This window comes from Chenopodium quinoa, unplaced genomic scaffold (assembly GCF_001683475.1).
Source record: "Chenopodium quinoa cultivar QQ74 unplaced genomic scaffold, ASM168347v1, whole genome shotgun sequence".
In the NCBI taxonomy this organism is placed as follows: domain Eukaryota; kingdom Viridiplantae; phylum Streptophyta; class Magnoliopsida; order Caryophyllales; family Amaranthaceae; genus Chenopodium; species Chenopodium quinoa.
Window position 1 is genome coordinate 1,256,366 of NW_018742969.1, and position 13,413 is coordinate 1,269,778.

The 13,413-nt window shown below is 34.0% G+C and overlaps 2 protein-coding genes across 3 annotated transcripts; both read left to right on the forward strand.

The window, feature by feature from the left end:
• The first annotated feature begins 4,753 nt into the window (after nucleotides 1–4,753).
• Nucleotides 4,754–10,075, forward strand: LOC110729154 (zinc finger CCCH domain-containing protein 32-like). 2 transcript variants are annotated; one of them, XM_021908877.1, is made up of 4 exons: nucleotides 4,754–5,064; nucleotides 5,619–5,729; nucleotides 7,452–8,822; nucleotides 9,614–10,075. In XM_021908877.1, exons 1-3 carry the CDS (start codon nucleotides 4,993–4,995, stop codon nucleotides 8,787–8,789), a joined length of 1,521 nt encoding a protein of 506 aa, XP_021764569.1. In that variant the 5' UTR covers nucleotides 4,754–4,992; the 3' UTR covers nucleotides 8,790–8,822; nucleotides 9,614–10,075. The 2 variants fall into 2 exon arrangements, with proteins under 2 accessions (XP_021764569.1, XP_021764567.1); XM_021908875.1 differs by lacking the exon at nucleotides 9,614–10,075 and having other exon boundaries at nucleotides 4,755–5,064; nucleotides 7,452–9,198.
• A 1,037-nt stretch (nucleotides 10,076–11,112) lies between these two features.
• On the forward strand, nucleotides 11,113–11,460 carry LOC110729180 (MAPK kinase substrate protein At1g80180-like). Its single transcript, XM_021908900.1, has one exon. It carries the CDS (start codon nucleotides 11,113–11,115, stop codon nucleotides 11,458–11,460), a length of 348 nt encoding a protein of 115 aa, XP_021764592.1.
• Nucleotides 11,461–13,413: the final 1,953 nt, after the last annotated feature.

The window sequence follows — 13,413 nt, forward strand, 5'->3', positions numbered from 1 at the left end:
AAAGTAGTTAGGGAAGTAGGGTCGATCTCCACAGGGAAACAAGTCTTTTTACTTCTAATTAATTATTATAATCTAAATTATCCAAGTAACCAATATTTATAATTGAGTATGAAACTAAACTACAAAGAATAGGGATAGGGAGAAAACAATATATAAAAGGATCTAGGGCATAGGTTCACCAATAAATAATACTTCAGGGTAAAACATAGTAATCAATCATTGACATTGCATAAATAATATAATTAACAGGCTCTCGCAATTTATTAATTAACATAGATCTAACAGGCTCTCGCAATTTACTAGATCTAAGTTCTTATTGAAAATAGCCTTTAATATCAAATTAACATCTGCTCGATTCATCAATTTAATATTGCTATACTTTTACAAGCCCCAATTGTAAAACATTAAAACAATCCAATAAGAAATTATCATGCAATACCAATAATCAATAATAGTCAATCATCAATGCATCAATTAACCAGATTTTAAAGGGCTTTTGCTACGTATTACAATCACACAATTAATTTACCGGTATTAAATCTCATCTCTCGATTCTCGACTTAACCATTTATAAATTAATCTGCCTATTGAAACTAGACCTAAACATTAATTCTCATCTCTCGAATCTTGAATCAATATTGTCAAACTCATGTATAAAAGATAGGCCTAATCTAGTCACAGAGCATTAAATCAATCAATAAGAAATTAATCTAGCATTGATAATTAACAACAACAATTTACCCCTTCATATTATTTATGGATCCCCATAAACCCTAGAAATAAAACTACTCACACATATTAAAAACTAAACTAATCAAAGTAATTAAATAAAGCATAATTAAAAGCCATAAGAAATATAATTAGATAAAGAGAAAAAGCTAAACAAGTTAAGAATAAAATCTAGAAGCTAAAACTACAACTAAAACTACTTGACTCCTACGTACTAATCCTATCCCCTTTTATAAAGAAGACAAAAACAAATCCTAACCCCACTCAAATTCCTCCACAAAACCTAACAAACTATAAATATATAAGTTGCGGAAATCTTCATAGGCTGCAATTAATTGGGCTTTTAACAACGAAGCCCAGTGATGAATCAAATCAGCTCAATCTCGCAGCAACAAGCTCGCTCGATCAGGCATTGGGCCGACCGATCGGGCCCGTCAGAAATCACGCCCAGCAGCTGACTTTTCTTGGGGTTGGGCTTCTGTTTGCTTTAGGCCCAAACCTCTCTATTCACTACTTGGCTTATCTAGTAAAATATCGTGATACTTGTTTGGTTCGTACTAGTAACATTAACTTTGTAGCTTGCTTATTTAATCGAGCTCTTAATCACCAAACTAAATTTATGTAGCTCGGCCTTGGGCTTATAATACGGTCATAAAATACGATCTGACTCTAATATATTTGTAGTGGCTCAATAAGCTCAGGGATTATCGTAATTCTGCAAATTCCTACAAAATAATATCAACTCTACAAAAACACTAGAAAACGTATATTAGTAATAAAAATAACTCCGCAGAGCTTAAATTAGCACAAATATGACCATGGGACAGGGAATATAACTATATATAAAATAGACTCATCAGTTAGTAACAAGTTAGGTTAAATTTGTGTTTTGACGGGTTAAAACGGGTTTGGGTTAATTTCGGTTCAAGTCGGGTTCGGTGCAAGTTAATTAAATTGGCCGTTGTAAACCGGTAAAACAATGCAAGTTGTAAACCGATAAATTGGCCGTTTAAAAGAAAATTGAATGCTTCCACACACCCAATTGGACTCTCGGAGGTTATAAGTGACCATGGTAAAGATTTCGGTAATTTTTATTTCCGGGCGAAAAAAAGTCAAAAAATTCCAAAATATAAGGCTAATATCCACGCTTTTTGAGAAATTTTGGAGGTTTCGGGGCCCGGTGTCGAAAAGTCTTGAAATTCTATGGGATACACCTCAGGGTCATATAATGTCGTTTGGAACCATATATGATCATTATTTGTTATCATAAATGTTCGTGGTAGGCTTGAATTAATGATATCGGTGCAAGTTGTAAATCTGTAAATTAATCATTTTAAGGCAAATTGGATGGTTCCACCCACCCAATTGGATTCCCATAGAGTATTAGGCACTATGGTAAACATTTCGCCAATTTTTGTTTCCGGGCGAAAAAAAAATCAAAAAATTTCAAAATTGAAGGATAATATCCATGCTTTTTGACAAATTTTGGAGGTTTAGGGACCTGGTGTAGAAAAGTATTAACATTTGTTGGGGTTAAATAATTCCGTTTGGAACCATATATGATCATTATATGTTGTCATAAATGTTCTTAGTAGGCTTGAGTTAATGAAATCTGTGCAAGTTGTAAACCGGTAATTAAATTGGCCGTTTAAAGGCAAATTGGTTGGTTCCTTCAACACAGTTGGACTCCCGAAGGGCATTAGGGACCATGGTAAACATTTCGGAAATTTTTATTTCCGGGTGAAAAACAAAGTCAAAAAATTCCAAAATTGAAGACTAATATCCACACTTTTTGAGAAATTTTGGTGGTTTCGGGGCCCGGTGTCGAAAAGTCTTGAAATTTTAGGCGATATATCTCGGGGTCATATAATACTGTTTGGAACCATATATGATCATTATTTGTTGTTATAAATGTTCGTGGTAGGCTTGAGTTAATGAATTCGGTGCAAGTCGTAAACCGGTAAAATTGGTCGTTTAAAATAAATTGGATTGTTCCACCCACCCAATGAGACTCCCGGACGGTATTAGAGACCATGGTAAAAATTTCGGCAATTTTTATTTTCAGGCGAAAAACAAATAAAAAATTTCAAAATTGAAGGCTAATATCCACACTTTTTGAGAAATTATGGAGGATTAGGGGCCCGGTGTCGAAAAGTCTTGAAATTCTAAGTGTTACATCCCGGGGTCATTTAATGTTGTTTGGAATCATATATGAACATTATTTGTTGTCATAAATGTTCGTGGAAGGCTTGATTTAATGAAATTGGTGCAAGTTATAAACCGGTAAATATGTCGTTCAAAGAAAAATTGGATGGTTCCACCAATCCAATTGGACTCTCGGAGGGTATTTGGAACTGTGGTAAAATTTCAGCAATTTTTATTTACGGGCGAAAAAAAGTCAAAAAATTCCAAAATTGAAGGCTAATATCCACGATTTTTGAGAAATTTTGGAATTTCGGGACCCGGTGTCGAAAAGACTTGAGATTTTAGGGAATATATCTTGGGGTCATATAATGTCGTATGGAACCATTTATGATCATTATTTGTTATCATAAATGTTCGTGGTAGGCTTGAGTTAATGAAATCGGTGCAAGTTGTAAACTGGTAAATTGGCCGTTTAGAGCAAATTGGTGGTTCTACCCACCTAATTGGACTATTGGAGGGTATTAGGGACCATCTTAAATATTTCGGAAATTTTTATTTTCGGGTGAAAAAAAAGTTAAACAATTCAAAAATTGAAGGCTTATATCCACACATTTTGAGAAATTTTTTAGGTTTCGGGCCCGGTGTCGAAAAGTTTTGACATTTTAGGGGATACATCTCGGGGTCATATAATACTGTTTTAAACCATAAATTATCATTATATGTTGTCATAAATGTTCGTGGTAGGTTTGAGTTAATGAAATCGGTGCAAGTTGTAAACCGGTAAATTCGCCATTTAAAGGCAAATTGGATGGTTCCACTCATCTAATTGGAATCTTGGATCGTATTAGGGACCATGGTAAAAAAAAAATTGGTAATTTTATTTACAGGCGAAAAAAATTCTAAAAAATCCAAAGTTTAATGCTAATATCCACGTTCTTTGAGAAATTTTGGAGGTTTCGAGGCCCGTATCGAAAATTCTTGAGATTTTAGGGGATACATCTCTGGATCATGTAATGCCGTTTGGAACCATATATGATTATTATATGTTGTTATAAATGTTCATGATAGACTTGAGTTAATGAAATCGGTGAAAGTTGTAAATAGGTAAATTTGTCGTTTTAAGGCAAATTGGATATTTCCACCCACCCAATTGGACTCACGGGGGGTATTAGGGACCATGTTAAACATTTCTACAATTTTAATTTCCGCGCGAAAAAAGTTAAAAAATTCCAAAATTGAAGGCTAATATCCATGTTTTTTTAGAAATTTCGAAAGTTTCAGGGCTCGGTGTCGAAAATAAATGAGATTTTAGGGGATACATCTAGGAGTCATATAATGCAGTTTGGAACCATAAATGATTATTATATGTTGTCAAAAATATTCGTGGTAGGCTTGAGTTAATGAAATCGGTGCAAGTTGTAAACCGATAAATTGGACGTTGAAAGGCAAATCGGATGGTTCCACCCACCCAATTGGACTACCAGAGGGTATTCGTGGTAGGCTTGACTTTTTTCTTTTTTTTGTTTTTTTTTTTTTGGACCTATCACGTGTTGACACGTGTCTGGCGACTTGCTATATCAGGTTAGATAACCGGTTGGGTGCAATAGAAATTAATACCCCCTAAAGTTGGGAGTGATAGATAATAAACGAAAGTTGGGATTAATTTCGGCGGATGAGGCAAAGTTCAGATTAATGGGAGCAATTTTTCCTTAATATTTAAGGACAGAGTTTGGTCAAATTTAAAATTCAGATCAGATTAAATCAGATCAAATCAGATAAGCAAGAAAAGGTGAATCAAACAAGCCCTTAAAGTCGGTACACATATAAACTTTTTGGGTCTTGGTACACATATAAACTTGAAATGGTTAATTGTAGTCATTTTTAAAACTTGTTACTATGGAGTACTAGTAAAGCCCAAAGCCCCAAACCCAAATTTGATTTTGACAAACAATAAAAACCTCCACATTTCTCTCTTTTTCTGCGCAAATGCCTTGAATTATTTGTTTCGATCAAATTCCATGAAATTCATCTCTTTCTCCATTCTCACTCCTCACTAGCCACGCCATATTAGCTTCATCGAAGAGAGAGAATATCAAGAAAAAGCTTGAATCTACAACAATGGAGGAGGAATTGTTGAAGCGTAACACTGATTGTGTCTATTTCTTGGCCTCTCCTTTCACATGCAAGAAGGTTCATTTTTTTTATTTTATTTTTTATTTTTATTTTATTTATTTTCGTATTTTCCTTTCATTAAATTATGATTTTATTTGTCCTTTTTGTTTCTCTGATTGTGTGATTTTGATTTTTGAATTTCCCATGAAATTAATTCGTACTTGATTATTCTGTTATTTTTGAATTTTTGTTGTGTTCTGTAGGGATAGGGTTTCGGTTTACAATTTTTGATTTATGAAAATGAAGATTTTTTGTGATTTTGATCGTGCATTTTGCTTCAGTAAACGAATTAGTTGAATTTAGGGTATAATATTGTTGTTGGTGGATGTAATTGTTGTTTTTATTGGTAAATTTTGTTCTGACTGCTAGTTTTTGTTATTCATAATGTTTAATTTTGCAGATTTTCGGTGTTCTTTAGGATTAGGGTTTTTGTTAAATTCATTTGACTGAATAGGAATTGATTGCCGTTGGTAGAGATTATGGGCCTTATGGCTGTTGTCAGATGTAAATTGCTGTTTTACTGTTTGATGTATTGGGGATTCTGAAAGGTTTGCGTGCATTTACATGAACAGGGTGTAGAGTGTGAGTATCGGCATAGTGAAATGGCGAGGTTGAACCCACGGGATTGCTGGTATTGGATGTCTGGAAATTGCCTAAATCCAACTTGTGCATTTCGCCATCCGGTCAGTTTTACATAATATTGTTTTCAATTTGTTGAATTTTGATGTCTTGAGTGATTACAATGAATGCCAAATGGTATAGTGAACTGAGTAAATTGTTAATATACTTTTTTTTTTCCGAACTAGTAATACTTTATGTGGCATGGGTGCTTGTAAATTTCAGTATGTACTCTAAATTGCTGGGATTGATCTGGAATTTGCATATACAGTATACTCATCTCAACATGTATGCCTTGTTATTAAGGGTATGCCCTGTTAGAATGTACCTTATAGTATAATTGTACTTTTGTGGATCAAGTTGTGTCTAAATGCTTAATTGTGCTTCTCGAACAGTTTGGTGAAGGAAGAGTCTTTTTTTATTATTATTATTGTTATTTTTTTCATAATTTTTGTGAATGAAAGATACATACAGGTCAGGGAAGTCTTCTCTCAAGAATATTTAATGTAAGTCTAAATACATGCAAATATAGAAGTTGCGGTCGTTGTAGACGTGTAAGGCACTATAGTGTAAGTCATAATGCATGTGATAATTTTTTTTTCCATTCTTGGCCTAAAAAGGATGTGCACTAGCTTTTAGCAGGAAAAAATTATGTCTAGCTGCTTTGGGTAGTTTTTCCCTTTAAAGTTGCTGTAGTCTTGAAATTGCTCATTGGGATGAATTGGGTCATACACTCATACTCATACATAACTAGATCTTTGTTTGAACTCTAGAAATGGTGGCATATAGCCCTTAATGTAACAACTAGGTAAAAGATAATTCTACATTAGTAAGGAAAGCATTTTCAGTAGAAAATTATAAATGTTTTAATGCTTTATCAAACCATCTGCAATTGGATGGAACTATGGAAGTAACGCCCTTTGTTTGTGGTAGCAAATTTAACAGTGTTAGATTGTTTCAAAAAGTCACATAATTTCCCCTTTTGACAAATTAATGAGTTGTCTCAAGAGTGCCCAACTCTTACCTTTTGCTTGAATCCTTGCTGTTCAAAACTATTTGATCTTACCATAGGACTTATAATAGCTGGATGATGAATGTTCAAAACTATTTGATCTAATTTCTTTTGCAGATCATTGTCTGTTTTATTCTGCAGAAGAAAGAAAAATAGTTGTTAGGCTTCATTCTTCTCGTAATTGTCTTTTTTGGTTGTATCTGACATTATATGCCCGTTTGTATTGAACCTTGTAAATAGTTTCTTGTGGAACTCTTGTGGTATTCGTGTGATTTTCTTTAATTCCCTTTTTCTTTTTAGGCTCTTCTGTTGCTGAAGTAGCGCACTGGAAATTGCTTGTGTCTACAGGAGGGGGGGGGGGTGAACAGGGCTCATACCTATTTTTTTGGCTGCCCAAAACTTACTGCCTACTGGTGCCAGGAAGGGCATGCAATGATTGGATTATGAATTTTATTTTACTTTATTTTATTGTATAGAAGAATTGAATAGCTCAAAGCATGAAAGTTGGAAAGTTGAAACACGTACAATATACTTTAGCTTGGAAATCTATATGCAGTTTTTGAGGTGAAGTTTACTGATTGGTTCCCTAAGTTAATTGCACCATTATTGTGTTGGCCTTTGAATGCATCTGATCCTTTTTATTTCTATTGCCTTATAATAAGTTTGCTGCACCATTATTAAGCTACATTCTGCTGGTGAGATGTGCTACATTAGTCTCAACTTTCTTGTCTGATGAAAGAAACAAGAATCATTGTTTTCGGTTGTTGATGTACAGCCCTTGGAATCACACAATGAAGCACCAACTGATGCTGCTCCACCTTTGCTGAATCAGTCTTCTGTGTCTGCTACAAAGACGACAGTCCCGTGCTACTATTACTACAATGGGTTTTGCAACAAAGGTGACAGATGCCCATTTCTGCACGAACCTGGTGGGGCACTTGGTTTGAATACTAAGATGGCTAATCCAGTTGATGCAGCAGTGCATCTTTTGGACAGTAAGACATCTGGAAGAGTTGAAACAGAGCTTAAACCTGCTGAGAAACATTTAATTCCATCAGAAATGACAACGACAAGTGGCAGTCGATTGCAGAATGAGCAGAAACATCAGGCTCAACACTATGCTACTATACCAGAACCAAGTACTATCTCCAAACAAACTTATATTCCTGAACGTGAAGAGACATTTGCTGTCAAAACAGTGACTTTGCAGCATGCAGAACGCTCAAATAAAAGTGAGTTTGAGCCTAGCTTGGAATCTGACCAAAGTTCGGAGGATCAAATTGATGAAAACATTGTGCGAGATGAGTGGTGTGAATCATCCCCTGGTTTTGATGTTCTTGTGGAAGGAGAGACTGAAGATTTGGTTTATGAGGATGACCCAGAGGATATGCGCTCCATTGATGGGAATGATGGAGGCAACGAGCACCTATTTATGCCTCATGGCTATGCTCATCAGGCTGAATATGATGAAAAGGAGTACTTTGGTAATGGCCATTATGAGCCTTCTGAATATATTAATGATGAGCTGAGAACTGATCTTCGAGAATTCCCCTCTAGACACACACAGGATAGAGGAACAAGACGCATTGTGGCACGCAAGAGAAACATATTGTGTGTGGAAACCCCAGTTGGTGGCTGCCATGATGTAGATCTTCGAGACTATTTGAGGAAACGAAGGATGGTTGATGGTTATCTGGAGACACGTGACTTGAGGCATGTAAGAGATGGCAGGCAAGAGAAGCTTCAAAGGCATGCTTCAAATCAACGAGTACATGGACGACTGGCATCTAAGGTGGAAAGACCTGGTGTTAGACTGCCTAGGAGAAGGAATTCTGCAGTTGATGCAGAACAGCGAGGCAGACCTAGGAACTCACAACATAATGGCTACAGGCAGTATAATGGGATGAGGTCACGGCAGTCTTTGTCTGAACGTAGGACACACTCAAAGAGAGAGAGGTATGCTCAAGAGTCCACCACAGTATATGAGCCCAAGAACCATGATGCTGTCAAAGCAGACAGAAATGAGGGTCATTTACACAAAAATGGATCTGCAGACTTTGAAGGTCCCAAACCTTTGAGCGAAATCCTCAAAGACAAGAAGAAGATGTCGTGAGCAGTAGCATCTGACCTTTTCTGTTTATGATAGGTGAGCTTACTGATTTGAAGGTTTTGCTTTGATGGCGTGGCTGCAAACTACAATATCTAGATTAATTTTTTTTTCTTTTTTTCTTGTTTGCTATATTCTAGTCTAAGTCTTAGCAAATTACTTGCACTTCCATTTTGGTTTTTTAAAATTTTTGGGGATCTTGGGGTGTTTGTGGTTGCCTGTATTTCTATTCGGCAGCATTTTTTTTTCGCCTCTTTATTCTATAGGTTAAGATTTCGGTATTCCTTTTATTCTACTTAGATACTTGACCAGCTTGGCGGTCTCATTGAATCATTTGTGGGGCTGAATGGTTTGCTTATAAGGTACAACCCTGTAAATAAGCTTATGATGAGTTTTTAGTAGCACATTAATGAAATAGAGAAAGTAATCGGTCATTGATTGTTCTAACAAGGTTATATTCTGTTATGCCTGATGTTTTACACTGTACTCTGTTTATATTAAGACGTTGCATTAATTGTGTATTATTCTGAGTTATAATCTCACAGAAGGCCATACATTGCGGTGGTTACTGGTAGGCCATGTTTGGGTTACATTAAGGTCAATTGGACAGGAAAATATGTTACTTTACTTTATATATTTGAAAGTACTGTACTACTGTATGGCTCTGATATGGTGGAAAGTTTTGGTATGTCTGCTGAGAAGTATACCAAAATTAGTGGATTCTTAAATGTCTTTATTGTTTTGTACTCGTATAGTTTTCCTTTGATTATTTGCAGGCTTCCTTGATTTAGTTTTTCCTCTTTCACTATCCAACCTGTTTCTTACTACAGAGTATTTTTCAGTGCTTACGGAGTTACGGGTGCTGAGGTACTTGGCCTCGCGCTTCCCCTAGTGATGGCCGTTGTAAAAAACTATCTTCCTTCTCACTGTTACTGCTCAACAAAGACGACAGTATGTGCTTCTAGCCCATGGACCAAACGTGTAAAAAACGCTATCAATCGAAACACAATCACTTTCTCAATCGCGTAAGATGATGAAATTTTAATGCCCAATTATCGATTCTAGATAGACCCTTTGCTTTGTGTAGTAAGGATCAATGTTTGGGGCCTAGGATTGTTGAATTCATCCAATACAGCCAATGTTTAAGAAACTACTTAAATATGGGATGTATTGCATTAATTAATTTATGCAACCAATATAATGCCTACCAATCTACCATACCTTATTATCCATTTTATGTTATCTTGTAAGATCTTGGGAAGATTTAATATGTTTGCCCATTTGATAAATTATTAGTACTTGTACACTATAGATTCATAGCCTATGTTATTATAACCATATATTTTGTAGCATATATTTAATTTTTAATTAGCCATAAAAATAAGCATTTAGGAAGAATAATTAAAGTGAATCAGGAAAGAGTATATTTTTTTACTAGTCAAACTGCCAACAACGAATCTGGTTAGGCCAAGGAACCAAGGGTTTGACCACCTGTCCCAAATATATAACTAACTGCTCATACATTTTTTTAATTTATATGTTTTGGCAGTCTTTAATCTGAAATCGATTTGGGTTAGTTCTGCCTAAAAGCTGAAGTTGCAGATCTGTACCACTATTGCCCTTTTGTTAAGGATTCCAAATTTGATTTAAAATGACTTAAAGTGGAAAAAAAAATAAAATTGATTTGATAGACATGACAAGTAGTAATAAACTCCCACACTCCTCCAGTTGTAAAGAGTTAAAACAATTATCATACGTTACAAAGAATAGTAACAATGTGACAACTATCATACGTTAATGTAAAATCTTTTTTGATATATAGAGTATCGTAAAAGAAAACGACACACTCCATAAGCAAAATTTGTTGCCTTAATGTTTTTAATTCTAGTGGGATTCTGTTTCTTCACGAGTAGCATGATACGAAGAATAATTGTAATAATCTCTTTTTTCTCCCTTACTTTCCTTTGTTAAGTTGTCCAAATTATAGTAATAGAAAGTGGGAGTAAGTATTTCATGTAATTGCCTCTAGTTGTCCAAATTATATTATTATAAATTATATTTTGGCCCTATAATATATCTCACTCCTTTGTCATTAAAATTTGACTTTCTCTCTCCTCCCTTTAAAAAAATCCATTTAAATACCAAAAAAAAAACCAATAAATAAAAAAACCATCCAAATTTTTTTCTTCTCCAATTCATATTTCAACTCCACCCCACCACCCCAATAAGAATTCTCTAGACACCCATCTCAATATTTTTTCTCAATCATCTAAAAATTTCATAGTTTTTAGAGAGAGAAAGTGAATTTTTTTTAGAGAGAGAAAAAAAAATGGAAGGATTACAAAGGTCAGCAATAAGCTTTAGAAGGCAGGGATCCTCTGGTTTAGTATGGGATGATAAATTGGTACAAGCAGAATTGGCTAAAGAGAAATCGGACGGTGGAGATGGAATATCGGTCGATCAGAAAGATGATGATCAGAAACCTGATTTTAGAAGAAGTAAATCAGACGGTGGAAATAGGCGAGCCTATCGTACTGTTAAGGTTGAGCAAGCAGAGGATCCTCCCTCTCCTAGACTTTCTGCTTGTGGATTTTGCAGTGTTTTTGGTAAGCCTGCTAAAAATAATAAGAATAATAAAATTGATAAGAAAAAATCTGGTAAACCGAAGCATAAATAAAATTAATTCAAACAAAAAAAGATTTAGGCTTTTTTTTTTTTTTTTAAAAAAGATTGTTATGAATTTGATGGGGTTTTTATGGTTTATCCTATATGATACTTGTATAAAAAAGCATATATTATAATTCAATGTATCATGTAGTTTTAGTTAGTGTTATGTTGTGTATTTATGTCCCATTTTAATCCAAGAAATGTTTGTGAGAAGTATGATATGAGGTTTTATAAAATTTTCTTTTGAATTTTAATTATATGGTAGAGGATGTAATTTTTGTTCAAATTATATCTTTGTGTATAATTTGTATATGATCATGATGTTGAGTGTTAATCATGATATTCTGGGTGTGGCCTACAATGTACAAATATTACTCAAAAATATTGTTGCACTCTTAGAATTTGCCTGTAATTATCACACTTTAATGTTTTTGTTGGTACTATTAATTTAACCTTTTGGCGTGTTTAATGAAATTTCCTTGGATATCAATTCGTTATAAAAAAGACAATATTTTAGACGGGATTGTGATACCAGTTCTTGAGGTCACTTAAGATTTTAACCAACTAATATGTTTGGTGTGCCTAAACAATCCCATGTGATTTTGGTACTTGATATTCTTCATAGGGACTAAAATTCTTTGATTCTTCAATTCACATGGAATCTATGATTAATTCTTTCCTTGTTCTATATCTTTGCTTCTTATTTAAATTTTTTTTTTAATGATTTTAAATTTGTTTCAATAAAAATGTATGTAGTGCAAATTGAGTTGTCATTAGACAGTGATTATAATGGCTAATGATTTCAAAATTGATGCACTCCTGTCATTCACATTGATTTTAAAACCTTAATTGAATAGTAGGATTGGTTTTTCTAAATTTGTCTTAACTGCCATTTTGCAGTGTTCTACTGTTCTTTTCTCCCTTTATAAGTCTTCATATGTTAGCTGGATTCTCAACCTCATTGAACCTCCTTTTCATATTTAATGTTCCCTCCATTACTAGATAGGTCGTAGCAATTCCTCTAACCCCCCCCCCCCCCCAAAAAAAAAAAAAAGGAAGATAGGTTAGGTTGTAGCTTTATTTTTAGACTGTTCCAAAATAATAGACCTACTTTGGTGATTTGATTTTTTATAGAGGGATTGTGATTGTGATTGTTACGGAATATGATATTTCCATCTATTTTATCTTAAAAAAGAAAATATCGACCATAAAAGGTACATGGAAGCACTCTAGATCGAGTAGCAAATGACTTACTTCCTCCGTTTTTATTTTATTGCACCATTACGACTTTTACACTATTCACTTAATGTTCTTTGACCATCATTTGTGATTTATTCATTAGAAAAAATAGTCATGAGAGATCTAGTTAGATTTGTCTCGAAATCTTCATCGAATTTTTATAATTTTTACAAAAGTACAATAGAAGATATTAACAACTAAAGTAATGCATTGATATGCGTGAAATCCCTCATGGTGCAATAAAAAAAGAACGGAGGAAGTACAACAATTCGGATGAAGGTTTAATAGGAATTGGTATCATAAGGTTGTCATAATTCATACTCCTTAGTTTTTACCATCATATTAGGGTTTATAACTTTCAAATTAGAGATTGTATTTAATGTTTGTGACTAGATCAATATTTTCATTTTTAATACAATAATACTCCTTAGTTCTTACCATTATATATATTAGGGTTTATTTCTAACATAGATCTAAAGGGTTTTGTTTTTTGTGTAAAGCATTATATCAATTTTCTAAAGTTTTTAATTTTCCAAACTAATGCAATATATAAATATGGGGAGAGTAAAGATAGCTCTCCTCCCAATTCTAAGAGATATTCTATAGATTCTCATCAGTTTCTCTTTTACCAATTATTTACTACTTCGTATTTTTTTTTCTTATTAATTGTATGATATCTCTGCTTTAAATTCCAACCTTTAGGGCTTTGTATGAACATTTAAGA